The following is a 26,106-nucleotide window of genomic DNA, read 5'->3' on the forward strand; positions in this document are numbered from 1 at the left end:
AATTATTGGGCCATTCTGGGCAATGGATTTAAGGCAGTGCAAGCCTCTAACTCACAGGTTGACAATTGTGGGAGTCCACAGGGCATCCCCGAACACGTGGAGAACTTCTCTGAAGCCCAAAGGGCACAATGATGAGTTCAGCCACAAGATGATGCCTCAACTAGCCCCTTTCAACCTGCCAAGTTCATAACCTGGAACCGGATAAATCACTCCTAAAATCTAGATTCACTAAGTCATGGACAACACAGACTGTCGATACACAGAAAATGCTATCGCTATCATGTTACCTTTTGAGAGAGAAAATGAAATCATTAAAACATGGATCACTGAATTGAAGACAATGATAAATATGGCAGCTGGAGAGTCATCTGAGTTCAATACGTCACATCCAATATGAACTCTGAGAAAGTCACAGGCAAGGTCTCAGCCTTCCTGAAATGCAGTTTCCTTATCCATTACATGGGAACAGTAATACCTACCTGTAGCACCTAGTAGGTGCTCAAGAAAGGACAGCTATTTTACTTCCATTCCCCCACTCCCAGAGATACAATTTAACATTTGAGAATGAGCGTGAGTCATGGAGTCAGACAGACCTTATTTGCAAGTTATTTCATGTCTCTGAGCCTCAGTTTCCTCAGCCATAAAGTGGGGATAATGAGACTTACCTCACGGGGTTCATGTGAGGATTAAATAAGTAAAACACATACAGCTTCTCCTTCAGTGCATGGCACATAGCAGGTAGGGACTTAATGAAAGGTAACTCTTATTTATGATTCTAACTGATGGGCCACTGACAATACAGAGACTTAAGGGTGTTTGAGCTCCTTTGGAGCAAATAACCTCCCCCACTGGGAAGAAGACAATTTGCCACCAGTAAAATGCACAGTTGACAGTAGCCCCATCTCTGTTCTCTGTCCCTAAGCTTGGGGCTGGACCAGGCACATGACGGTAAGTGGTATCGAGGAAGGCAATGCAAAAGCGGCAGGCTCCATAACTCTTCATCCCTGACTGCACACTAGAAGCCAGAGGGTTGGTGGGGTTGGAATGCTTACGATATTCAAGATGGCGCCCAGGAAATTAATCAAGATGGATGCAAAGATGATGACGTTCCGGGCTAAGTAGGTCTCGTTAATCCAACAGCAAGTTTTCCGCAGGACGAGAGGCAAACACTTATAATCTTCTGCCGTGGTGATGAGGACCAGAGCCGAGTGCAGCATAATCAGGATGGAAAACTGGATGGCCATTGGCATCACCCTGCAGGAAAACCCAGAATGTTGGGTCACTTGGCGTTAACTGTCTGACCCCCACTCACTGGACAATACTGGCAATCACATCCCTGAGTGCCCTTTCCCGCCCCTGATACCCAATAATTCTCTAGAGTTCTGTTTGTTCAAGAAAAAGATCATTAGCAGGAGACATTTTTATTATACCCACCCCCAGAATATTCTCTCTAGTGAGAAACTTTGGAATGACCCTCAGGTATTTCGCTTGATTTATTGATTCTGCCCTTTTTTTTTTTTTTGCTTCTTTTATCATTCATCTTTCTCACTATGCAACTGTTGCCAAGGCAACACTCTCCTGGAATTTTATCTCAACACCCTGGCTGTAGAAGGGACCCACATACCCTTTCCCCTTCAAGGTGGGCTTTATGAAACTCTTTTCCTCTTGGTCTACTCTGATGCCAAGAACTGAAACTTGGCGCCTGTTTCAAGTTGCTCAGTTTGTAGTGATGACCAAGGTTTGCACAGAATACACTATGTGCTGCTTGGGATCTGAGTAAAGGTGCAAACTGAACCATAGGTAAGGAGAATTCATCCTTGCCCAAGTTTCCAACTTCACTCCCAAGTATCCATCTTGAGCTTCAAGGTCTCACCAAAGCTCTGCTCCATGGTAGTCCCTGTCTATTGGACACCTCTGCAGGGTGTCAGGCTGTTCCTAGCAACTTTGGTTATCTCAACCCCCCTCCCCCCATCTATGGAGTCATCTTTGCTTCTTCACCAACCAACCAGCAAGCATGTGGAATTCATCCTTGTTCCCTGTTCTCTGTCCAGCCATTTGTGCCCTACACTGGCATCTCGAATTTCTCTACCTCTCTTCCAGCCAGAAAACTGTTGCACATTTAAGGGTCCCTTGATGGAAGTGGCTCCTTCCTCTGTATAGTGAGTTCATCCATGTGGCTTCAGCATCTTCCACTGGTTGGTGCTCAATAAACACACATTTAGTGAATGGAGTTGGACTTACCTTCTTCTAACAATGCCTTACTATCCTTCTTTCTGGATTTTCTCACTTATTATGAATAACACTAGTGTTGGTAATGTACTGAGCTCTATGTGCTAGACACAATGCTAACTTTATAGAATAGCTTATTTCCACCTCTCGATCTCTTTTTTTCAGATGAAGATTTAAGGCTCAGAGAAAAGCAACTTCCCAGGGGTCACTGAGTTTAGTGTTGGAGCTACGATTTATAACCCACTGTGCCATCCTAATCATTTAGGTGGGTGACTGATCTCCCATGTTTGCGGTCATCTTTTTCTGCATCTGTCGTTTCATCTACTTATTCATGCTTCCCAGGCACAGTGGTAGGCATCCTGGGGCACCTTGCCCCAAGACATATCTTCCTCATCCTTTAGGAGATCATCATCTGAAGGGGAATATGGACATACAAACAATGCACTATTGGATAACATGCTATGATCTCTAAAGGGCTTTGAGCAACCATCATTTAGAAAATAGGAAATGCAATCATGGGAGGATTCACAAAAGAGGCGACATTGGGGTCAGGCCTTGAAAGGGTTTGAGGGAGGGAAAGTGGAGAGCATAAGAGCATCAGGAGAAGAAGAGTGACCTGTGTGTTGAGAACATCCACTAACCCGGGTCATGAGGCTGTTGGGCTGGAGTGTAAGGGGTCTTATAAATGCTGTGTAGAAAGCTCCAGATATTTAATCAGAAAGGACACGGTCAGATCTGCATATCTGAAGGACAACCATGCTGGGAGGTGGGGGACAGAGTGAAGAGGAGAGAAAGTGTTTAACAGTGGTTTAAAAAGTTGGGGCCTGAGTTACCAAGAGAGGGACATAAGGTAGCCACACTGATAGCTGGGAGATTCAATGAAAGATGTGGAGGTAATCTTAGTGGTGTGTGTGTGTGTGTGTGTGTGTGTGTGTGTGTGTGTGTGTGTGTAAGAGAGGTGTCATCAAGGATCACACTCATGCTTTTACCGTCTTAATTGCTAAGTGCAGGAAGAGAAGCTGATCGGTAGAAGATAAAGATAATGAACTTGATTTGGAGCCAGCTGCATTTTTGGTGCTTCTGAATCATCTGGCTAGAGATGTCCAGAAGGTTAGGCAGTCAGAGGGGGTGGTAGCGGAACTCGGGTCTGGGGTGATGAGGTGGTGGTTGAAGATCTGAGAAGTGGGGAGCTTGCCCAAGGAGGGTGAGAAATAAGAGAACCACAGATGAAGGCACAGGAGAAGCTGAAGGGCTGAAAGAAGAGAAGGCAGCAAAAGGAATTTACGAAATGTCATCAAGTGAGCAGAAGAGGAGCACGTAGCACCAGGAAAGCCAGGGGATGAGACATTTGCAAGGCAGGGGAGTAACCAAGCCCGGCAAGCCCCTGTGCATGCAGAAGCATCACCAAGGCCAGGAAGTCACTCTTCCCACGGCCCCAGTTTTCATTGTTGGAGGTTTTCTTTTCTTTCCCCCCCTTTTTAAAAAAAATACTTGCACAGTTTTGATTTTAAGGATCACCTTGACAGGAAATCTCTGCAGGCGTTCTAGATAAGAACAGAAGGTCTGTGCTGCAGTGGGGTCCCAGAGGGCTCTGGGCAGACGGGAAACTTCCCCCCACACAGGCTGGAAAAACACTCCTGAACAGCACACCATTGTACTGGGCACCCAGGGGAGGCACAGGAAGGAGGATGCAGGTGGATCGCTTTGTCAGGCGGTCCCGGGAGAAAGGGGGCCGATTTCGAGGCTGATGCGTCTCAATAACATGAGGCAGCCCCTGAGAATGCGGATGCCTTGTTTCAAAGCGTGAGGCAGAAGCAACGCTTGCCAAGGCGACTCTTGAGAGCCGCTCAGCGGGAATCTCATCTCTCGTGTGGCCTCTGCTGCCATCCACAGTCCGTGGACCTCCACGGCGCTCGGGGCCACGAGAGCGGCCCTGGGCTCCTTGTCTCGCCTCTCCGCCCTCCACAGGCAACACTGAGGCACAGGCTCCTTAGGACTGTGCTCCTTCTACTTCTGTGCTCTCTCCTGGGGGAATGTCTTGCCTAGCCTTCAAGGCTCAGCTTTTCTCTGGATTCTTCCGTTGACACCTGGTAGAGAGCTGAGCACACAAAGCGCTCCATAAACACTCACTGAATTATGCTTTTTGTGGGGAGAGAAGGGGCTGTTCCTCCCCTCATCAGCCTTCATAGGGAAAAGAATTCTTGCCCATTGTCTAGCCTCTGTATCTGCTGGGCCTCTTCTCCTAGATCCACTATGATGTTTGGGAAGCCAGAGCCATGACCTTCTCCTTGAGAAGAGGCTTGGCCATCTTTTCCCGAGCAGAAGTTCAGGTGCCCCCAGGAATTACCAATAGACAACTGCCCTGGTCTTCTTCATTCCTTTGGCACTGGTTGGAGGGTATGTGCATTGTATAGTGCTTTCTGGGAACGGGAGCAGTGCAACCCCACCCTGGTGTGGGAGGGTGGAGTAGGTAGGGGAGACAGGTGGAGTTCCAGGTGATTCAGAATGGACACTATGTAACCTCTTGATTTTCACCACATCCTGTCTTCCAGCTTATACCATAGTTTTGCAGACAAAGCAAGCATTTGCTTGGAAATTTACAAAACTGATGCTTTGCTGCCCCTGCTCTTGGGTCCACTTTTGGTGGGGTGTTTGGTATGTTTTGGAGCACTGTGTGCAGGATTTGCACACAGACCCCACCTGAGCCCATAACATGATCTTAAGTGACCAGCCCTCCCTTCTGGGTTTACTGAAACGAAGGAAAGGGAGGTGCTATTGACGGAGTTCTTATGTTTCCCCAAATCTGTATATTGAACGCTAATGCCCACTTGATGGTATCTGGAGGTTGGGCCTTTGGGGGGTGATTAGGTAACAATGTGAAGCCCTCACAAATGGGGCCAGCGTCCCCATAAAAAAGCCCCCCCCCCGAGAACCTCCCGGCCCCTTCCTCCACGTGAGGACACATGTACAAACCAGGCAAAAAGCTCTCACCAGACACTGAATCTGCCAGCACCTTGATCTTGGACTTTCAGCCTCCATGACTGTGAGAAATAAAGTTCTGTTACTTATAAGCCCGCAGTCTGGAGTATTTTGTTACAGCAGCGGGTAAGACGGGAGGGACAAGCTAGGAGTGTGGGTTAGTGAGTGGCAAGAGGGACCAAAACCTTGTGTGTTTGAACCGATAGCTCCAAAGTCTAACCAGTGACACAGCCCTGGGCAAAGTAACTAACTCTTCTGAGCATAATTTTTAATCTGCAAAACCAGAATGGTTAAGCACACATCTTAAAGGAGGCTCTGAGGTTAGAGTAATAAAGCAGTATGCTTAGCACATAATATGAACTCAAAGACATTAGTTCTCTATTCACAGTGAAATCCAAACATTACAAAAGGCGTTTTAAGGATCTACGGGAAGAGTATTCATGTCAAGACGCAAGGCGCTGCCGCTGCATCTAAAATTCCTCTATGAATCTCTGCAGCCGCTCTTCAGCATTCATTTCTTTATGCATGCATAAACATCAGAACAATGAATTGTAGTTTTAAAATCTAATTGTAGAGCTACTCAGGTGCCCAGGGGTCCTGAATTTGCTTTGCGTTGCTGCTGTACATAAGAGGCAATGAAACCTTTCATTTCTGAAACCGAGTCTGAAAAAAATGATGAGGGATTTGCAAACAGCTCTGTCCAAAGCATTTGTAGACGTAAGTTCTAACTGTTCTCAGTAGTCTGTCTTTAAAACAGAGTCTGAGCTGGTAGCAGGACTGGATGTTTGCTGCGGAGGGAAGGATCAACGGCGGTGAGTGAATAGACTTAGCAGCTTGCGGTACAGAAGGAAACGGAAATTGGATCATACCCCAAAACGACATTTGCGTCACCCTTCAAAATCTGCAAAAAGCCTATGAGTCCAACAGTACATTTGAGCCTCATAGCAACCCTGAGAGGTAGGTATTCTTAGCCACTTGGACAGATGAAAATGTTACGGCCCTGGAAAGGGAAGGGAATCAGAATTTATCGAAATGGATACAGTTCTTTTCATTCTCATGGAGAAGTTGGCATTGTAATTCGCATTTTGCAGATGAGAAAACCGAGGCTCCAGAGAGATCAAGTACATACATGCAGCTAATAAGGTGCACAGAAAATAATAAGATCCAGTGCCTCTTGCTTTCTTTTCTAGCCTTCCTCTCTTGCTTGCATATTTTCCCTTTCCCCTCTCCTCCTTCCCCCTGCCCACCCTGCTTCCTCTCTATGTATCGTCTACCTTATCACCATGCACATAGACTGAGATACGCTGTTCTACAGTCACAAAAGATCGTTTCTGTTCTTTCCTCAGTTTGCTCTCTGGGAGAGGAACATCTGTGGAAATTATAGCAAAGCGCCGAGCAAGCATGGTCTTTGCCAAGGTCCATTCAACTTTGCTTCAGGGGGCCGGGAATTAGCTTCGGTCACATGAGCAGAGCCCGTCTCCTCTGCTAAAAAGTCCATAACGGAAGAAATGCAAAGTGAAAGGCACCTACCATCTGCTTACTCACAGAGAATCGAGCAGAAACAAAACGAGCCAGAGAGGAAACAAGCACACGGTAATGAAAGCCTGCGCTGTGCCTGGGGCAAGGGGACCCTTCAATCCCCACAACACGTGGACTGTCTGGTCAGAGCTCAACTTGGACGTTTTCTTCGATGTCAGTTTTTTTCTCTTCGCTGAGCAAGCGGGCTTGGGGTGCTGGCTGGTGTCTCAGTTTGTACCCCAAAGTCAGAGACTCGTGACACCAGCAGGTGCACGTGGATCCGAGTCTCTCCCCGTCAAGCCAGGGAGCGGGCATCAGGGCTGGCTCACCTTCCTTGGTCACGGCACTTAGGAAGGGAGCCTGCCTAGGCCACGGGAAGTGCCACACCCAGTTCCCTTTTGGCATAGTGACTCTTCCTGCCTGGGCTCCCCTCCATTTCCATCCCCCCGCCCCCCGCCACCAGTCCATCTCTGCCCCGTCTAGCAAATTCTTCTTCTCTACTCTGCTCCACTACCACCACCACCATCTTGCCCCCCCATCTCTCACCCAGAGTTTTGCAGCTGCCTCCTACTGGCCTTCCCAATGACAGGCCATTCTTCCTATTCATTTTCCATGTTAGTGTGACCCTTCTACACACAAAGCCGACCATATGGCTTCTTTGATTAAAACGCTTCAAAGTGTCTTCTCTGCCAACCTGTCACAATTCCTCAGCAAGGCGTCACCTCCTTCTCAGTCTTCTCCCATGACCTAGCCAGCTCCTTCAGGAGGCGGTTGAGAGGACAGTCACCTCCTCTGGGAAGCCTGCCTTGATCCATTTTGCTTTACGTCACTCCTATACATCCTCTTCCATCTTCCGCTTGCTCTACCAAAGGAGTCTTTGCGCTGCAGTCTAGCTGTTCAGCTAATTGCCTTACCCCTGCTTATTGATGACAGGGACCGGGACGGTGTACCTCACGGGTCCAGCACAAATGGGTACAGTAAGGATGTTTGTTAGGAATGTCAACACCCAGTGAGTGCACCAGATATGGCCCTTCTCGGCTCCCATAACTCCACTGACCAGAGTCAAGAGGAGAGTTCTGGAAGTTTGGGGGAATCTGGCAAGACCTTGCCATCACTCACAGCTCACCACCCTGAGACCATCCCTGACACCCTGGGCCCCACATGGCTCTTGGGGAGTCAGGAAACCCATTTCCTTATGGCACTCCCTGGTAACTTCCCTGATTCATTCATTGTCATAGTAAATACATATCTACACACAGAGTATATACATTATCTATATGCATAATATAGACATAGACATATCTACACATGGATCTATATATATAGCATATAAGTAGCTACATAATGGCATATACATCATCTATATGCCCAGCATAACAGACACATCTACATATGGGTCTATATAACGCATCATATAAGTAGCTATATATGGCGTATACATTTAGACATACGCATATATTTTAATTATTTCTTTGTCTCCTGCCACTAGATTCTAAGATCCAGGAGAACAGATTTTTTTGGTCTTTTCTGGTTCACTGATCTATTCCTAGCATTGAACACAAGTCTGGCTCATAACAGGGATTCAATTTAGCAGAGGTACATTGTCTTCCCTTCTCTCTCTCTCTCTCAAAACTTTTTAAATTGTAAAATGAAGCATAAATACAGAAAGCCACCCTGAAGTATAGCTTAATTAGTTATTATAACATGCCTGCCTTTGTAATGACCACTGAGTTCATGAAACAGAGCTCTGCAGGGAACTCTGCAAGCCTATCCCTACGCCCAGCTACCCCTCTCTTTCACCCCCAATCACTTTCCATTCCTTTATAGTTTTATCTTATTAGACATTACATTTTAGTCTTGACCATTTTTAAATTACATCTGCTTTATCTTTTAAGTTTTGAAAACAAATCTACAGGTTCTCTCATTATCCCTTTATTTTCTTTACAGTTCATTTACAGAAGAATATATCCCCCGTGACTGATAGCATCTCCCACTGCCTGGATTTTACTTCTGCACACTCATTCACCACCCTTCATCCTCCGTGAGTCCTGCACATCGGAAGCTGGATTCAAAGGCCTGATCACTTACATTTAATCCCTTCAGTAAGACTAGAAAAGTGTTATGTCCTTCAATTAGGAGATACAGTTGTCTCTCCTTTTGTATGGATAGTGTCCTCTGATGCTCAGTCCTTGATCCATTAATTTCATTGTCGGAAAAAGGCGACACCTTAATTCTATAATTTCTTTCAAAATTACTGGCATGAACAATTTGACGATGTTCCCACTCCCATCCTATTTGGTAATTCTGTGGTGCACTTCATGCAGGAAAGAAAAAAATATTTCTCTTCTTCTTTTTCTCCTTCTTCTTCTTCTCCTTCTTTTTTACTAGTTTCCAAGATAAACCATCAGTTCTGTATTGTTTACTGACAGTCACCAACTTCAAAAACTGTTATCATAAATGCATAAAGTTAAAAATATTTGCTGGGTTTTCACTGAACATTTTAACACTTATCCATCCTGAAGCTCAAATTATTCCATTTTGGGAGAGTGAGAGCTTCTTCAGTGTGGCTTCTGAGTCCTTTGGTGTGGCTGATAAACTTGATGGCTTCCTTTCTTTCTAGTAGGACATGTTCAAGTCTCATCTTGCATATTTCCCATGCCATCCTTGGAATCATACATTATTCCCCCCCACCCCAAATTTTTTAAAATAAAACCTGGAATACTACTGCAAGAGCGCAGTATGGCCCCTTGTTATGCTCATAGATACTGGGTTGGACATTATTTCTAGGATTATATTTGTATCTACAATCCAGGATACCACCTTCATTAAGATGTCATATCTCCGTAGGCTCTCCTCACTATGACAATTTCTTAGACATCCTTTGCTTTAAATTACCTTGACAGTTGTGAGGAGTACTGGCCAGGTATATTGCAGAATGTTTTTCAATTGGAATTCATCTGATTTTTTTCATGATTAGGTTATGGGTTTTTGAAAGGAAGACCACAAAGGTTATGTGCCATTTTCATCACATCCTATCAACATGATTTATCACTATTGATTTGAGGTTACCCTTCATCAGCTGACTGAGACAGTAGGTAGGTGTCTTATTTTTCCATGCTTTCTCTCCACTCATACTGTACTCTTTGTAAGGAAGATACTTTTAGGATAGCCACACTTGCCCACAGGAGTAAGGAGTTAAACTCCACCTCCTTGAGGAAAGAGTAGCTACATAGATTATTTGGAACTCTTCTGAATGGGAGATTGACCCATTCTTAATTTATTCATTCACTCACTTATTTCTATCAGTATCCACCCACAGATATTTATTTTATATTTTGGGTTATAACCCAATTCTATTTTATTTATTTTCTTACTTAAGTTGTTTCAGCTTTGGCTCTGGGGAGTTTTTTCAGTTGGCTCCTACATCCCTTTGACATTCTCCCGTCTTGTGTGTGTGTGAGTGTGTGTGTGTGTGTGTGAATACTTCCTTATTTTCTGGCCCTTGTCATCGTAATAGGTGTGTGTTGGTATAGTATTGTTGTTTTAATTTGCATTTCCCTAATGGAAAATTATATTGAGCATCTTTCATATGCTTTTTTGACATTTGTTTATCTTCTTTGGTGAGGTGTCTTCTTGGATCTTTTGCCTATTTTAAAAATTGGGTTATTTGTTTTCTTATTGTTGAGTTTTAAGAGTTCTTTGTAAATCTTGGACACAAGTCCTTCATCAGATATGTGAGTTCTAACACTGTCTTCTAGTCTGTGGTTTGTGTTCATTCTCTGAACAGTGCTTTTCACCCAGCAGGATTTTAATTTTAAGAAAATCCAAACTGTCAGCTTTGTCTTTCATGGATCATGATTTGGGCATTATATCTAAAAACTCCCAGCCAATCCCAAGATCATGAATTTCTCCTATGTTTTCTTCTGGAAGTTTTATAATTTTGCATTTAGGTATGTGAACCATTTGGAGTTATGTTTGTGAAAGGTGTAAGGTTTATGTATAGGTTTTTTTTTTTTTTCATATGGATGCCCAATTCTTCCAGACTATTTCTTGAAAAAAATAGTCTTCCTCCATGGAATTGACTTTGCACCTTGTAACAAACCAGTTGACTAGTGTGAGTTTATTTCTGGGCTCACTCTTTTTATATTATCTTAAAATTAGGTAGTGTGACTACTCTAGTTTTGTTGGGTTTGTTTGTTTGTTTGTTTGTTTTGGTATTTTATTGGCTATGCTACATCCTCTGCCTTCTCATATAAATGTTAGCATTAGTGTCTTGATATCTACAAACTAGCTTGCTAGGATTTTGAGTGATACTATATTGAATCTATAGATCAAGTTGGGAAGAACTGAAATTTTAATAATATCAAGCCTTTCAACCCATGAGCACAGAATTTATTTATATCTTTTTTGATTTATTGCATTGCATTGGTGTTTTTCAGTTTCATGCAAACAGATTCTGTACATATGTTGTTAGATCCATACCCAGGTATTGAATTTTGGGAGCTTTAAAAAATATTGTCTAACTTTGAATGCCAATTTTTAATTGCTTGTATATGGCAAAGCGATTGATTTTGTGTATTGATCTGGTATGCCGGGACCTTGCTATATTTGCTCATAAATTTTAGGAGGGTTTTTCTCTTTTTTGGTGGATTTTTGGGGATTTTCTACATAGAAAGTCACATCATTTGCCAATACACATAGTTTTATTTCTTTGTTTCCCATATGTATGCCTTTTATTCCTTTTTGTTGTCTTATTTTACTAGCAAGAATGTGTAATATGATATTAAATAGTTGTAGTGAGATAGTACATTCTTGTCTTGTTTGTGGCATTACGGGGAAAGCTTCTGGTCTTTCACCACTAAGGATGATGCTAGTTAAGGTTCTTTGTAGACTATATTTATCAAGTTAATGAAGTTCCCTTCTATTCTTAATTCTTTTCTTTCCTTTTCTTTTCTTTTGTTTATTTATTTATTTTGAGACAGAGAGAGACAGAGCATGAGCAAGGGAGGGGCAGACAGAGAGGGAGACACAGAATCTGAAAAGGCTCCAGGCTCTAAGCTGTCAGCACAGAACCTGATGCGGGGCTTGAACTCACGAACCGCGAGATCATGACCTGAACCGAAGTCAGACGCTTAACCTACTGAGCTACCAGGGTGCCCCTATTTTTAGTTTTTCCGAGATTTTTTCTTTAATGAGCTTTGGATTTTGTCAAATGCTTTTCTGTGTCAAATGAGGTGATCATGCGATTTTTCTTCTTTAGCTTGTTGATATGGTGGATTATATCATTGGATTTTCAAATGGTGAATACACCTTGCCTATCTGGAATAATTTCGATTTGGTCATGGTGTGTAATTATTTTTATACATTGTTGAATTTGATCTGATAATATTTCATTGATAATTTTTATGTCCATATTGATGAAAGATATTGGTCCGCAGTCTTCCTTTATTTCAATGTCTTTGCTTGATTTTGATACTGGGATGATGCTGGCCTTGTAAAATGAGTTAGGGACTGTCCTTTCCACTTCTAACTTCTGGAAAAGGTTATGTAGAATTGGTATTATTTTTTTCTTTAGATCTTTGGTAGAATTCACCAGTAAAACCCTGGTGTTTTACTTCTTACTAAGTTTTTACATTATTGATTTGGTTTCTTTAATAAATATAGAGCTATTCAGGTTACTTTTTCTTTTTATGTGGACATGGGTAGTTTGTGTTTCATTTAATAAGTTGGTATATTTCACCTCAATTATCAAATTTGTGGGCATAGAGCTGTATGTAGTATTCTTTTATTATCACTTTAATGGCCATGGGTTCTGTAGTGAAAAACTCTTTCACTTAAGATATTGGTAATTTGTGTGTGTGTGTGTGTGTGTGTCTCTTTACCTCTCTCTTCTGTTAACTTGGCCAGGGGTTTATTGATTTTATTGGTATTTTCAGAGAAGTGGATTTCTGTTTTGTTGGGGTTTTTTTGTTGTTGTTTTCCTGTTTTCAATTTCATTGATTTCTGCCCTAATTCATATGATTTCTTGTCTTCTATTTGTTTTAGGTTTAAATTCTTCTTCTTTCTCTGGTTTCCCAAGGAAGAACTTAGATTATTGATTTTAGATCTCTCTTTCATGACACATGCATTTATTACTGAGAACTACTTTGGCTGCATCTTACAAATTTTGATAAATTGAATTTTCATTTTTATTTAGCTGAAAATGTTTTAAAGTTTCCTTTTTTTTTAACGTTTTATTTATTTCTAGGAGAGAGAGAGAGAGACAGCGTGAGCAGGGGAGGGTCAGAGAGAGAGGGAGTCACAGACTGAAACAGGCTCCAGGTTCTGAGCTGGCATTCAGCACAGAGCCCGACGCGGGGCTCGAACCCACAAACCACGAGATCATGACCTAAGCGAAAGTCGGACGCTTAACCGACTAAGCCACCCAGGTGCTCCTAAAATTTCTCTTGAGGTTTCTTTGTTGGCCCATGTGCTATTTAGAAGTATGTTATTTAACCTTCAATTATTGGGCAATTTTCCAGCTATCCTTCTGTTATTGATTTCTAGTTTAATCCCACTGGGGTCTGAGAGCATACTTTGTATAATTTCTACTCTTTTAAACTTGACGAAGTGTGGCTTATGGCCCAGAATGTAGTTTATGACATGTCCCACCTGAGCTTGAGAAGATTGTATATCCTTCTTGCATGGAAGAGTCTATCAAAGTTGATTAGGTAACACGAGCTGACAGTACTGCTTCATCTCCTCGTCCTTGACGCAATGCTGAAGTCACGGACTGTAACAGACTTGTCTCTTTCTCCTTTCGGTTCTATCGGGCTTTGCTTCCTGTACTTTGACACTTTCTTCATAAACAGATACAAGACATGACATACATATGTTTTCTTCGAGAATTGATTTATCATTATGTAATGTCCTTCTTCACCTCTGCTAATTTGCCTTGTTCTGAGTCTACTTTGACTGAACTTAATATAGTTACAATAGCTTTCTTTTGATTACTGTTAGCATGGTATACGTTTCTCCCTCCATTTACTTTTAATTGACTTTAGTTTTTATATTTAAAGCAAGTCCTTAAATGCTTTGGCCTGTTTTTCTTCCCCCACTTATTTTTCTTTTTGTGTTTCAGCTTGCGAGTTTCTATTGACCTGTATATATTCAAGCTCTCTAATTCTTTCCATGGCCTTGTTGAGCCTACTGATGAACCCATTCATTCTTTCTGTTGGAGTGTTTTCATTCCTCATATTTCCTTTTGACTCTAAGAGTTTCTCTCTACCTATACTGCACATCTGTTCTTGCACGGTGTCTAATTTTTCTGTTGAAACACCTAATATACTGTGCTTGCTTCAGCACCACATAGATGAAAACTGGAATGAAACAGAGAAGACTGGCATGACCCTGCACAAGGATGACACGCAGATTTGTGAGGAGTGCTTAATACATTACAAATAGCTATTTTAAATTCTCTGATAATTTCAGCATCTTTGTCATACCTGAATCTGATTCTAATGATTGCTTTGCCTCTTCTTGCCTTCCGAAATGCCCTGTATTTTTTGTGGAAAACTGGTCATATTGTATTAGGTAAGAGAAATGGAGGTGAATCTATCTTTACTGTGAGGATTTAGGTAAATGTCCCTCAGAGGTGGGCTATGTTTAGTGTCCGCAGTAGCTGTATATGTAAGGGCAACTTCAAATTCCTCTTGGGTAGTGTCTGCAGTGGCTATATATGTATGGGTGACTTCAAATTCCTCTTGGGTCCTTGTTTTTCGTCTCCCCTCTTGAACTGGGCTCCTCTGAGCACCCTTTCCCAGAAAGAATCTGTGTCTTGTAGCCCTTTCAGCCATAAGCCACCATTAATATTCTGGGTTCTTCTCAGTGTGGCGGGAAGGTGGGGGGGAGGGGCCCTGAGAACCCTCTTATTCTTCTTTTTGATGAAAAAAAAAATCCTTCCTTTTCACCTTCTGTTCCTCTGAAGCCATTCCTTGCTGTGTTTATGCATTCCGTGCTCCCTCTTGTAAAGTCTTCATTTCTGAAGTCTCTCTGTCTTGTCATTTTTATTCCCTTCCTGAGCTTTCTTGTCGAATTTCTAAGTTTTTCTAATTCTGGTTTACACTGTTATTTCATGTCTTGAACCACATTAAGTGCTTCAATTCCTTTTGAAGTAGCAGGTTAAAGATTTGATATATGTTGTGGGCCTGTCTTTTTGCAGTGTTTTAATCAACTCTGAGGATATTGATCTATTTTTTTTCCCCTTTTTTCCCTGTAATAGCCGGCACGGGACTGCCACTAATATGTTTTGTTGCTCATTTTGGTGCCAAATTAACCTTGGTGAACCTTTAGAAATAGGTGTGATTTAGGAGAGCTTTTTTTTTTTTTTTAAACTCTGGAGAGCTCTTTCTGTAGTTATTTTCCTGTGGCATCCAAAAAAGTGATGGCTACATTCTCTTTCCACTTTCACAAGGACTCTCTCTTTCCTTTTTTCCCTCTATATTCCTTGTTGTGAGGAATCTTGATTTCCCTCACAGAGGTCCTTCCAAGGCCTCTCCTGGGAGGGAGGTGAGGTGGTAGGTTTGGGGGGGGGGTCTTCATGTGTGATGGTTCATGCTCTGCAGACCTTACTGTGGTCCTTTGCACCCCCTGGATGCTGGATTAAGCAAACCCTTCTGGCTTTCAGCTGCGCTCTCAATCTGGCCCATGACACTTCCCAGTGAATGGCCCCCAGCTGGCTCTCCTGGGGCTCTTTTGTTCCTAGATATGACAGGTGCCTACTTGCTTGTTTCTGATTCCTCACACACAGATGCTGACGTCACACCAATCCTGGGGCTCTTGGGAAACTGTGACCACCCACTTCCATCTGAGAATTTGTGGGGCGACTGCCTAACCTGCTTCTGTTGTAACGGTCCATGAGGTTTTGGGCTCTGCTGTCTAGCTGTTCACTATGTGGGAATTTTGAGACATTCAGAAATATACTCCCTCTGTCCCCACCTGTCTCCTTCTCCTGGTACCCCTGCTGATCGAGAGAGGTCTAGCATGGCCATTCTCTGAGTGTTATTGAGCTTGAGCACCTTTTATCACTGTGGTCACAGCATCTGTGCTAGCTCACTCCTTCTTCAGCCGTGGCGCCCACTGTTGCCTTGCCTAAACCTCTAACCTAGACTCCCATGTGCCCACGATTCTACAAACACAGGGGTTTCCGCACCTCCGTGCCTTTGCCAATGCTCTTTTTTTTTTTTTTTTTTTTTAACTGGGAATGTTCTCCCATCTCATCCTGCTCGGCTCAAAATATTGCTTTTCTGCAAACTTTTCCTTAAACAATCTGGTCATCATGAATCGCTGATTTTGGTACAAAGTAGGTAAGTAGTTAAAAGCACAGACTCTGTCTCTGGGTTCAACTCCCAGTTCAGCCATTATTCAGGTATGTGACCTTGGATGCATCCTCATCTACAGAATGGAAATCGGAGTGCACCCTCATTTCCTGGTTGTTTTTGAGGCTTTGTGGAGATGATCCATGCAAAGGATTGAGCATTTTCCTGCCAGGTAATAAGTGCTCACTAACTGGGAGTCATCATTAGTGTGTCTTAGAGGATGCAGACCTCCTCCCACAAAATTATACCATACTCAAGGTCTAGCATGTTGCTTGCCTGTATTAGACATTAAACAAATATTTGTCGATCGCATCAAAGGGGAAAACTCATGGTAAGTTTTGGGAGAAGGGAATTTACCTGAGAAAGCAGGTAGGGGCTTCATCCAAGTACAGAAAGAGCACAAAGTATGGCCACTAGCCTAATCCTGAACTTGGTCCCAACACTGGCTACAGCGCTCATGACCCATATAATATAAGTCTGTGTCTGGATGGAGCATCAAGAGCCCGACTCTGGAAGGAGACGTCCTGGGTTTGAATCCAGGCTGTAACATTTTCAACCGCAAGCCCTTGTGCCAACCATTCCATTACTCCAGACCTCAGTCCTCTCTTCTTTAAAATGGGGACAGCAGTAGTACCTACTTCACAGGGTTGCCATGAGGATTTTATGCGTTACTGCACGTAAAGTATTTGTAATGGTGACTGGCCACATATAGGTGTTTAGAGTGTTATTAAAATGCCACCTCTGCTGGCCCAGGAAGCTATGATGCTGTATCTATGAACCACAAAGAGGAATTAACAAAGGAAGGAGACCATGGCGATAGAGGCTTTGATACTTACTTGCCGCATTCATAGGTACAATGTCAAGTAAGAGCGGGGCCTATTTTGATTTTGGTTGTTGTTTTTATTGAGATTGGGGAACGGCTCTTGCCTCGGTGGAGCAGGGAGATGACGCAGAGTAAGACAACCGGGATAGACCCCGATATTGGCAAACATTTCAGTGTGGATCCTAGATTCCGTTATTTTAAATTCCGATCCCTTGTAAAGGTCAGTGGTCTGCCCCAGCTGAGGGACCATTAACTCACAAAGACATTTCACCTGATGACTGAGTCCTTTCGTATTTACCTTGAAGAAGGAAGCAAACTTTGTATTGCCGTGATAAATAGGAGAACCATAAACGCACAGACCAAGTTTGACTTGAATACTTCATCTCTCATTTGAGAATACTGTAATTAAAGAAAAAAAGGAGAATAAATTACTTTATAGCAAAGCTAGACTCCTGGAAGAGTTATGTTTTACCAGTGTTTGGAGTTGAGGGAAAACAGCGAGAAGAAACAAGGCATTTAAACATTGTTTTTAAAAAGAGAGGGGTGCATGTCTTAATTAACCCTTCATGGAGCATTATCTCCATCCCTCCCTCCAACCCTCCAGCGAGAGCCCAGGAGTGAATACAATTTCCTTCGGAGCGAAAAGGAATGGGGAGGGACTGCGCCAGTTTCTGCAGTTCTTCCTCTGAACTAACAGCACTTTAACAAAACAGAAGGGCACACATCCATATATGTCACAAATCAAATTCACATTGACTTTCACGAATAAACTTGAGTCATTGAAGGGTCTCGCTCTATTTCTTGTTAGGTTTGGAACACAGGGAATGGTTTTGCCCGAGTCTTCCTGCCTCCTTTTTCATGGAAACTATTAAAAACATAAGTCCACAGAATCTTAGAAGAGAGAGCAGCCTAAGAGAGAGAGAGCCCCAGCAAGAGCAAGCCCTGTCACTCCACACAGCGAAACCCAACGCATTGACCACAGTACGCTCGATGCCCTTCTGCTGTCTGCTGAAGGCGGCCCTGGGGAATGGTGCTAACTTTATTTTGATGATCCAGAGTGCTCAGTAATTTCATTGTCCAGTCTTAACAGCTTCTGGAAGGTCAACGCTGAATGTGCACTTGCCTTAGTCCTGTCTAGTTTCTGGGACCCTCTTGGAGTCACTAAATGAAGAAGAATCCAATTCCTTCAGAAGGAGGAAAGGATTTTCAAAACTGAAGATGACCTTAACATTAGCCTAAAGCAAGCCCCTCACTTTCCCCCTAATGGCAGAGAGGGCAAGTAACGTGCCAGAGATCACACAGCTTGTGGATCATTTTTAGGGCAGGGGAACAGAAAGCTAAGCCTGTCTTTGGAACTTTGTCATCCTTGATTTGAATTTCACAGCGACTTTGTGAAGGAAACGAGTGAACAGAAGTCTTGCAACTCCTCAGGCTCCATGCCCCCAATACCAGGAGAAGATCTGGGCCAGGTCAATGAAATAGTATCAGTCCAACCTGTTGGTATGGCAGTCATAATCAACAGTTATGTGAGTTTGATTCTTTTGCCTGCGTCCTGCTGTGGTCTGGGGTTTAGACTGAACTGAGTGCCCAGTGTTGTGGTTAGGATACAGGAAAGTCAATGTCCTGTGGCTGGCCAGCTCCATGGGGGGCAGTACAACATTGCTTGGGGACCCCACATTCACTGCTGTCTTAGGACAGTGCTATCTCTGCTCCTCAGGGCTGAGGCCTCTGTCTGCTTGCTGACGAGCTGTTTGGTATCTGGAGGGGAACCTGGGCTATTCCCCCAAAGGATCATGATATGCCGTCCTCACTCCTGATAAAACTACGGAAAATCCATATTATCAATGGTTGCAAAGAGTGTTACCTAAGACTGGAGCACAGGCATAGAGAGGCATACCCACACACAGTGGCTGGAAACTTAGTAAGGTAGCCACAAAACAGTTAATTCAAGGACAGACAGATGCCTGAATTTCTTCTAACAACTAATTGTACAATGATCTGATTATTCTTTGTTGGCTGATGAATAGATTTAATTTAAAAAGTTTTTAATATTTATTTTGTTTTTGAGAGAGAGAGAGAGACCTAGTGCGAGCGGGAGAGGAGCAGAGAGAGAGAGGGAAACAGAATCTGAAGGAGGCTCCAGGCTCTGAGCTGTCAGCACAGAGCCCAACGCAGGGCTTGAACCCACGAACTGTGAGATCATGACCTGAGGCGAAGTTGGACACTTAACTAACTGAGCCACCCAGGCGCCCCAAGACGGATGGATTTTAAACCAGCTTGGTGATATAGATTTGATAATGAGATTTTGAAAACAACACGAATGATTTTTAGTGTACTTATCCCTCTCCCTTTCTACATCTTCATCATCACCCCATCAGCATAGCACCTTGGCATTGTAACAGATCGTGGCCTTCAGGAAGCCTTCCTATGGCGTCCCCAATGTTTACTCAAACTCCTGCTGATTACCACCAGATGATCTTCTCTGCTTTGTTGGAGCAAGTGGGTGTCTATCCTCTGAGCTGGGGCAGGCCATCCTAGGGTTCTAAATACCCTCAACTTGGACACGCCCGGTGCCTGAGAACTCATTCCTTTGCCAAGAGTTCTTTTCCACTTAGGGTCCATTTTTCCTGTGAAAAGGTCTTTCTTGTAGACCTTACGCTTGAGTCTCTGTGTCTTTTGGTTTCCTGGATGCTTCTGATGGCTCTAAAAATGCCCCCATCGGGGCACCTGGGTGGCTCAGTCAGTTGGGCATCCGACTTCGGCTCAGGTCATGATCTCGCGGTTTGTGGTTTCAAGCCCCGTGTCAGGTTCTGTGCTGACAGCCAGCTCAGAGCCTGGAGCCTGTTTAAGATTCTGTGTCTCCCTCTCTCTCTGACCCTCCCCTGCTCACTCTCTCTCTCTCTCTCTCTCTCTCTCTCAGAAATTAAAAAAAAAAATGCCCCCATCATCCTCATTTGTCCTGCCTGAAGTGCACATGGGTTTAGGCTTTTCCTTTTCTTCAGATGGTAGGCTGGGAAGATTTCCTCTGTCTCCAGATCTTTCACTCAGTCACTGGCTCGCTGTGAGTGAAGCCAGTTTCTCTGAACCTCACTTTTCCTATCTGTCAGATGGAGGGTTAATACAATTTATAGGCTCCCAATGCTATTATTTTATTTGTGCTAGAATTTAATGATGAATCTCCTTATTTTCATGTTTCAACTCCAGTTCCAGCACATTCCCAAGAAAGAGCCTTATAATATTTATAAAGGTGATGTCCATCTAATATAAAGGACTGGGTTTCAGAATGGAGCACATTGTTACTTTGGAAACACCAAGGAAAACAGACTATGGCAAGAAACTTCCTAATTGGCTCAGGACAATGCGGTACTGACATTGTGGAGTGATTCATTTCACTTCCTCTGGACTTAGCAAAGGTCTGACCACACTGGCTGGCAGCTATATTAAGTGACAAGTATGTTCCCTCCTGCCACAGCCAGAGGCTGCTCACCTCGCATCTGTTCTGTCCTCACTTGGCCCTGCTTATCCTTTTAAGTCTTAGTCATGAGCAAAATGGACCAATCTAGAGCTGAGCTACCTGGAGTTGAACCCCAGCTCCCATCCCTACTAGCAATGGAACCCCGGACAAGTTTGCTAAGCTTTGTGCGTCACAGTTTGCTCATCAAGAAAATAAGGATACAAATAGTGTTGCTGGGAGAATGAAAGAGTTAGTACGTGCAAAGCTCCAAGGCAGATGCTTAGGGCTCACGACAGCCTCATGCAAGTACTTCCTATAATCAATCGATTATACTTATTGTATTGCTATGCTTGTTACCTTTTAGAAGCCTGCTTTTCAACCTCACTGTTGCTTTCTAGAATGCTGTCTTCCGTTCCTCTTCACACAACGGTACCTTGTACTCAATAAGGTCCCCTGAAGTGTGGCTGATTGATTGGCCCATTATGTTAGAAAGAGAATTGTAATCTCATTTTTGGTTTTTTGGTCTTAGTTAAAAATCCTGTCCTTATTCCTTCCCTTTCCTCCTAAAAGATCTCCTATCAGTGGGTGGAATTCTCCACGTCCCCAGGGACCTTTAGGAAAGGAGTCCTTGGAAATGACCACTGGGCCTTTATAGTTCACTGAGCCCTTGATCTGTAAGAGAATGCATATATCTATATCTATATCTATCCATATCTATACCTATATCTATATTCAGATGAGAAACTTGAGAATCAGATATGGAGAAAGGGTTTGTCAAGGTCAATTGGGGGCAGGGGTTGGTGGCAGAGTTCAGAGAAGAAGCCACATCTCTTGGCTCTAAAATGAGTGTTTGCTCCATTCGACCAGTGTCTGCGAGCAGAAAACGCCTGAAGCCAGCACCTGAGCCAGCTACTTGAATTAATGCCAATTAAAAGGGCATGCCACTTGGAACAAATTACAGATGTTTTCTTTGAAGTCTTCAATTAGAACTTGGATTACTTTTTGGTTTTTAATCTGTAAGACTCTCAGGAAATGGTCAAAATCTTGCAACATACTTGACTAATAATCACTAACGCCTGGTGCAAGGTAGGCGCCATGCTATGTACTATGTGGATGGCCTCTTTCAGTTACCACAGCAGCGCTTTGAGGAAGATACTGTTTATCACCTCCCCATTTTGCAGATAATGAAAATGAGGATTAGAATAATGGAGTAACTCAACCAGAAAGTCACAGATTTCAGTAGAGAATCCAGAGTTTTACCCGGAGTGCCATGTCTCATTGGCTGCACTGTCTGCCGCTACCTTGATGTTTTGAAGTCAGGGTCATCTTCATAGGGTGAACTATAGTGTCTCTTGCTCTATTTCAGTGATGTGGTTCATGATACAAAGAAAGAGAATGTCTTGAAAATTTGAGTCTATGTAAACCATGGTTAGAATGAGAGTAAAACACGATCTGGGCTAAGGATGGACTTTAGAGGGGGCACTTGGGAGGCTTAGTCAGTTTCAACTAACTGACTCAATTTCAGCCTAGGTCATGACCTCATTCATGGTCATAAGATCCAGCCCTGCATTGGCCTCCATGATGATGGCATGGAGCCTGCTTGGGACTCTGTCTCTCTTTCTCTCTCTTCCCCTCTTGTGCACTCTTTCTCTCTCAAAATAATTAAGCAAACTTAAAAAAAAAAAAAAAGGATAGACCTTAGAGATACCCTATGAATTAGTTTAATACATTGTCACTGCTGAATTTCCATGATTGATGAATGAATCCTCAACATAAAGCTCTACAAAGCTAAAGGCCCTTTTCTTAAGGCCTGCATGGCTGCACAAATAGAAGAAGCTAAAAGACACAGTGGACATTGTTTAAGGGTAACAATAGGAGGGACCATAATCTTCAAGTAATGAAAAAGTTGTTCTAAAAATAAAAGTTTCCCGCTTGTTTGATCAGGTTGAGGCTTGGTGCCCCTCCCACGGAGGTGGGGCAGAAAGAACATGCATTCCATTGTGTTCACATTGGGGACGTGGGCCCTGCATTCTCTTGAAAGGCATCTTCAGAAATGAAATCGGAGCCATGAGGATCTAAGGGTTCCTAGATCTGTCATACAGAAGCCTGAACCCCAGTTTGATCATACAATCATCACACTGTGTAGATTCTTCACCCACAAAGGAGCGACCAGGGAAGCTACCTTTCTGAGGTGATGCACAGAGCTTCCCATATTGTTTTTGTGCCTGCGACAGGCCTGGAAAACCTTCCTGTATGTGTGGGACGGAAACTACCCTTTTTTTCCTTAGATTTTCCACTTGGGCTATGAGTGAGCTAAAGGGTACTGACTAAATGCTTGCTTGTATCTCAATAAGATGTAAAGAATACTTCTAATTAAAGCCATGACCTAGTGAACTGTCCAAACTACAACCATACTGTCTTTTTATCTAATTGTGTATGTGAGATTACACAATTTTGCAGGAGGAGCGGGTTGTATTTATCACCTTGGTCCAGTGCTTACTAATGTCAATTTCACTCAGTGAAACCTCTCAGAAATAAGCCATCAACTCCTGCCTGAAGATTTCCAGTGATGGGGAGAAATCAACCCCTCACTTGAGAGCCCATCCCATCATTGGATAAATCTAATTGGAAAAAAGATCATTTTCTAGTACGTCTTTCATTAGCATAAATTACTATGTTTGTGAAGTTAAAGAAGAATCTCAACTGGGACAATCTGCTCATTTTGCATGAATGAATGGAGGAATTTAACTTCTATTGTTAAACTCACGCATTATGTGGTGTGACAATGGCTAGAACACCCTTAATTGATCATTTGGGTAAAAGACATAATTGCAGTAAAAGAGGGAGGGGCTAATTTTCAATTATTTCCTATTTTGAAATAGACAGTCTTCTCTATCTTGGTGTGTAGTGTCTAACCAAATCATTGTTGAAAGCAATTCTATGAGTGACAAGTGTGTCTGAGGGACATCTCACTATCAGACTTCTTCCCAAGTAACCTGACCTCTGAACAAAGATTTCCTCATCTTTAATAAACTCACAAGGAATCAGGCTAACACATATCTAAGATGGAGAGCTTCAGAAGAATGAGGCCTGTGGGGGACACTACCCCAAGCATGACAGAAGACCCTTAATGATGACACAACATCATTAATGTATTAGGATAGTATTTTATGGTCTTCCTTGGTAGGGAGGTTGACTGACATATGAGAATTCCAAGCGGGACTTTACAAAGCTTCCAATCCAAATCTCCCAGCCCACCCTCTCTCAAATGCCCCATTCTTGAGAGGAGAGACTCGTTCTTTCCTGACTGGCCCAGGTCCCCAAGCCATGATAAGCTCTACGGAGTGGTAACTACTTCTATGTCCCTTGTCTGGAAGCCCCCAGTTATAGGTGCTGGTGATGTCTACATATGAAGAATTAAGATTGCTCTAAGAACTTGGCCAATGTCCTTTGGGCTGAAATTATCATAATTCTACCATTCTACACTGTACTTATGGGTGGAAATGGTACTTCTGACTCTGAAAACATTGGCTTTGTGGGACTAAAGCCAGCTAATTGGTCTGACGAGAAGATACAAGTGAAATGACCCTGGATATCATTTGACGGCCTAGAGGGTGTCAGAAATAGCAGTAATTTTACAGGATAATATCATGAAGATAAAGGAGTCTCACAGAGCTACTGTTTGAATAAGGGATGGATTTTCTTCCTAAGCCTCCTTGAAATCTTTGCAACCTGTTCTTACCACCTGAAGGGGATGGCCTAAGTATTCTTACTATTCTGGGCCTTACACAAGTAGTAAAAACTCAAGACTAACCTGATACTGCAACACACTATTTTAAAAAATGATTTAAAAATAAGGTCATGAAAATGATCAAGACGTGTCCGATTCAGAAAAATAAGAGCGAACACCTTAGACCATTTTGTTCATGCTTCATAGTCCTACCTCTCTGATCTACAGAGCCCTGAGGAGGGCACTTGGCGGGATGAGCCCTGGGCATTGTCCATAAGTCATGAACCACGGGAATCTACCCCCAAAACCAAGTGTACGCTGTATACACTGTATGTTAGCCAATTTGACAATAAATCATATTTTTAAAAAAAGAAATGGAGTGGTCCAACAAATTATGAATGTCTCCAAGAAAAAAAACGCATTTCTTTACTACCTAATTCCAGAGTCCAACATTCCAATCGATTAGAAAATTCCTTCATTCACCTAGCCTTTGCTTTGACCCAATTCCTCCTTAATGACGTCATCCTACTCATTGTAACTTCAACAGGAGTGGATGCGATGAAGGAAAAAAAAAGTGTCCAAGTGTGTGATGCATTTTTCCAGAACTCTTTCAAGCCCCCACTTAACTTTGATCTCTTAATAAAAGATAAAGAAAACGGAGAACTTCTGAACATAGATAAGAACCAACTGCACTCAGCCAAAGGCTTATCTGAAGGTTCTCTTGTGTGACAAATCCTTGTTTTTATGTAGCCACCGACAGAAAAAAAAGTAGCATCACATGAATGTTTTGAAAGTACGCAGCACAAGATTTGGTTCATTGCAAGTACTATCTATGCAGGTATGATGACTATTGAAGAAGTGGGTGAAATGTGATCACTGACTTGTGTGTGAAGCTCACCCATAGCTTTGTCTAACACACCTTTGGTCTTGGAGGTGGCTAGTCTGTTTTGGCCTGCTCTCCCAAACTATCTGCTCACACAGCTCATTCCTTGACTGCTCACACCACCTGGCCTTCTGCTTGGAGACGCAGCTCAGGGGCCATTGGAGGGCTCAGCATTCCTGTGGGCACTGCCCTGAGATGGAGCTGTTGTGCGTGCCTGCTTATTCGCTTATTTTATTTTCACATGTGCACGGGCAGTGGGAATGATGGGGCTGCCCTGGTTTTATCTGGGCACTTCCAGAAACACGTGGTGGATTGTGTGTGTGTGCATGTGTGTGTGTACACATATGCTTGTGTACATATCTGTGCATGGGGGTGTGTGTAAATGTACGCACATGTGCCTTGTGTGTACATGTATGTGCACACATGTGGCTCTGTATGCATGTGTACACACCTGTGCACAGATGTGTACAGGTACCTGTGTCATGCATGTACGCATGTGTACATATATGCAGACACATGTCTATGTGCGTGTATGCATGGCTGCATGTATGCAGGTGCACATGTATGTGCACTGGTGTGTACATGTGTGAATGTGTACACATCCATGTGTGTACATACACACATGTGTACATGTATGTGCATGGGTGTGTACATATATGCATGTTCACATGTCTATGTGTGCCTGTGCACATATATATGTATGTGCATATGCCTGTGCATATGTGTGTACATGTATGAACATGTACATATCTGCATGTACATGGGTTGTGTACATATACACATGCATGTATGTCTGTACAGTTGCGTGGGTGTGAGCATGTATGTGTATGCGTTTGTACATATCTGCACATGTGCATGGAGGTATGTGTACATATACATATGCATATGTGTCTGTGCATGTTGCATGGGTGTGTATGTAGGGAAGGTAAAGAGAGAGTGAGAGAAATTTTCATGGTTTAATTTTGAGTTTTTTCTTCCAAGGTATTTGCCACATGCATCACTATATAATCCCTCCCATACACTCCCTAGCCCCATTCGCAACACATCCCAAACTATATGAAAAGCGGGCATCTGAAAACAATCAGATCTTGTGAAGTGTGGCAGAAAAAGTCCAAGGTTTGGAAAAAGCTAGAT

General features: G+C 43.0%; 1 protein-coding gene and 1 non-coding gene across 2 annotated transcripts in view; one reads left to right on the forward strand and one right to left on the reverse strand.

Annotated features, from left to right (window-relative positions):
• ADCY8 (adenylate cyclase 8) overlaps positions 1-26,106 on the reverse strand; it is a 222,033-nt gene that overhangs the window by 52,917 nt on the left and 143,010 nt on the right. The window contains exons 11-12 of the mRNA XM_077750010.1: positions 17,204-17,304; positions 1,053-1,254 (exon numbers count right to left, since the gene is read on the reverse strand). Coding sequence (XP_077606136.1) covers positions 1,053-1,254; positions 17,204-17,304 — 303 coding nt within the window. The remainder of the gene's footprint in view (positions 1-1,052; positions 1,255-17,203; positions 17,305-26,106) is intronic.
• LOC144219921 (U6 spliceosomal RNA) lies at positions 14,055-14,160 on the forward strand. Its single transcript, XR_013331538.1, has one exon. It is a non-coding gene; the product is annotated as a U6 spliceosomal RNA (small nuclear RNA).

Source organism: Crocuta crocuta, unplaced genomic scaffold (assembly GCF_008692635.1).
Source record: "Crocuta crocuta isolate KB4526 unplaced genomic scaffold, BGI_CrCroc_1.0 scaffold119, whole genome shotgun sequence".
NCBI classification, from domain to species: Eukaryota; Metazoa; Chordata; class Mammalia; order Carnivora; family Hyaenidae; genus Crocuta; species Crocuta crocuta.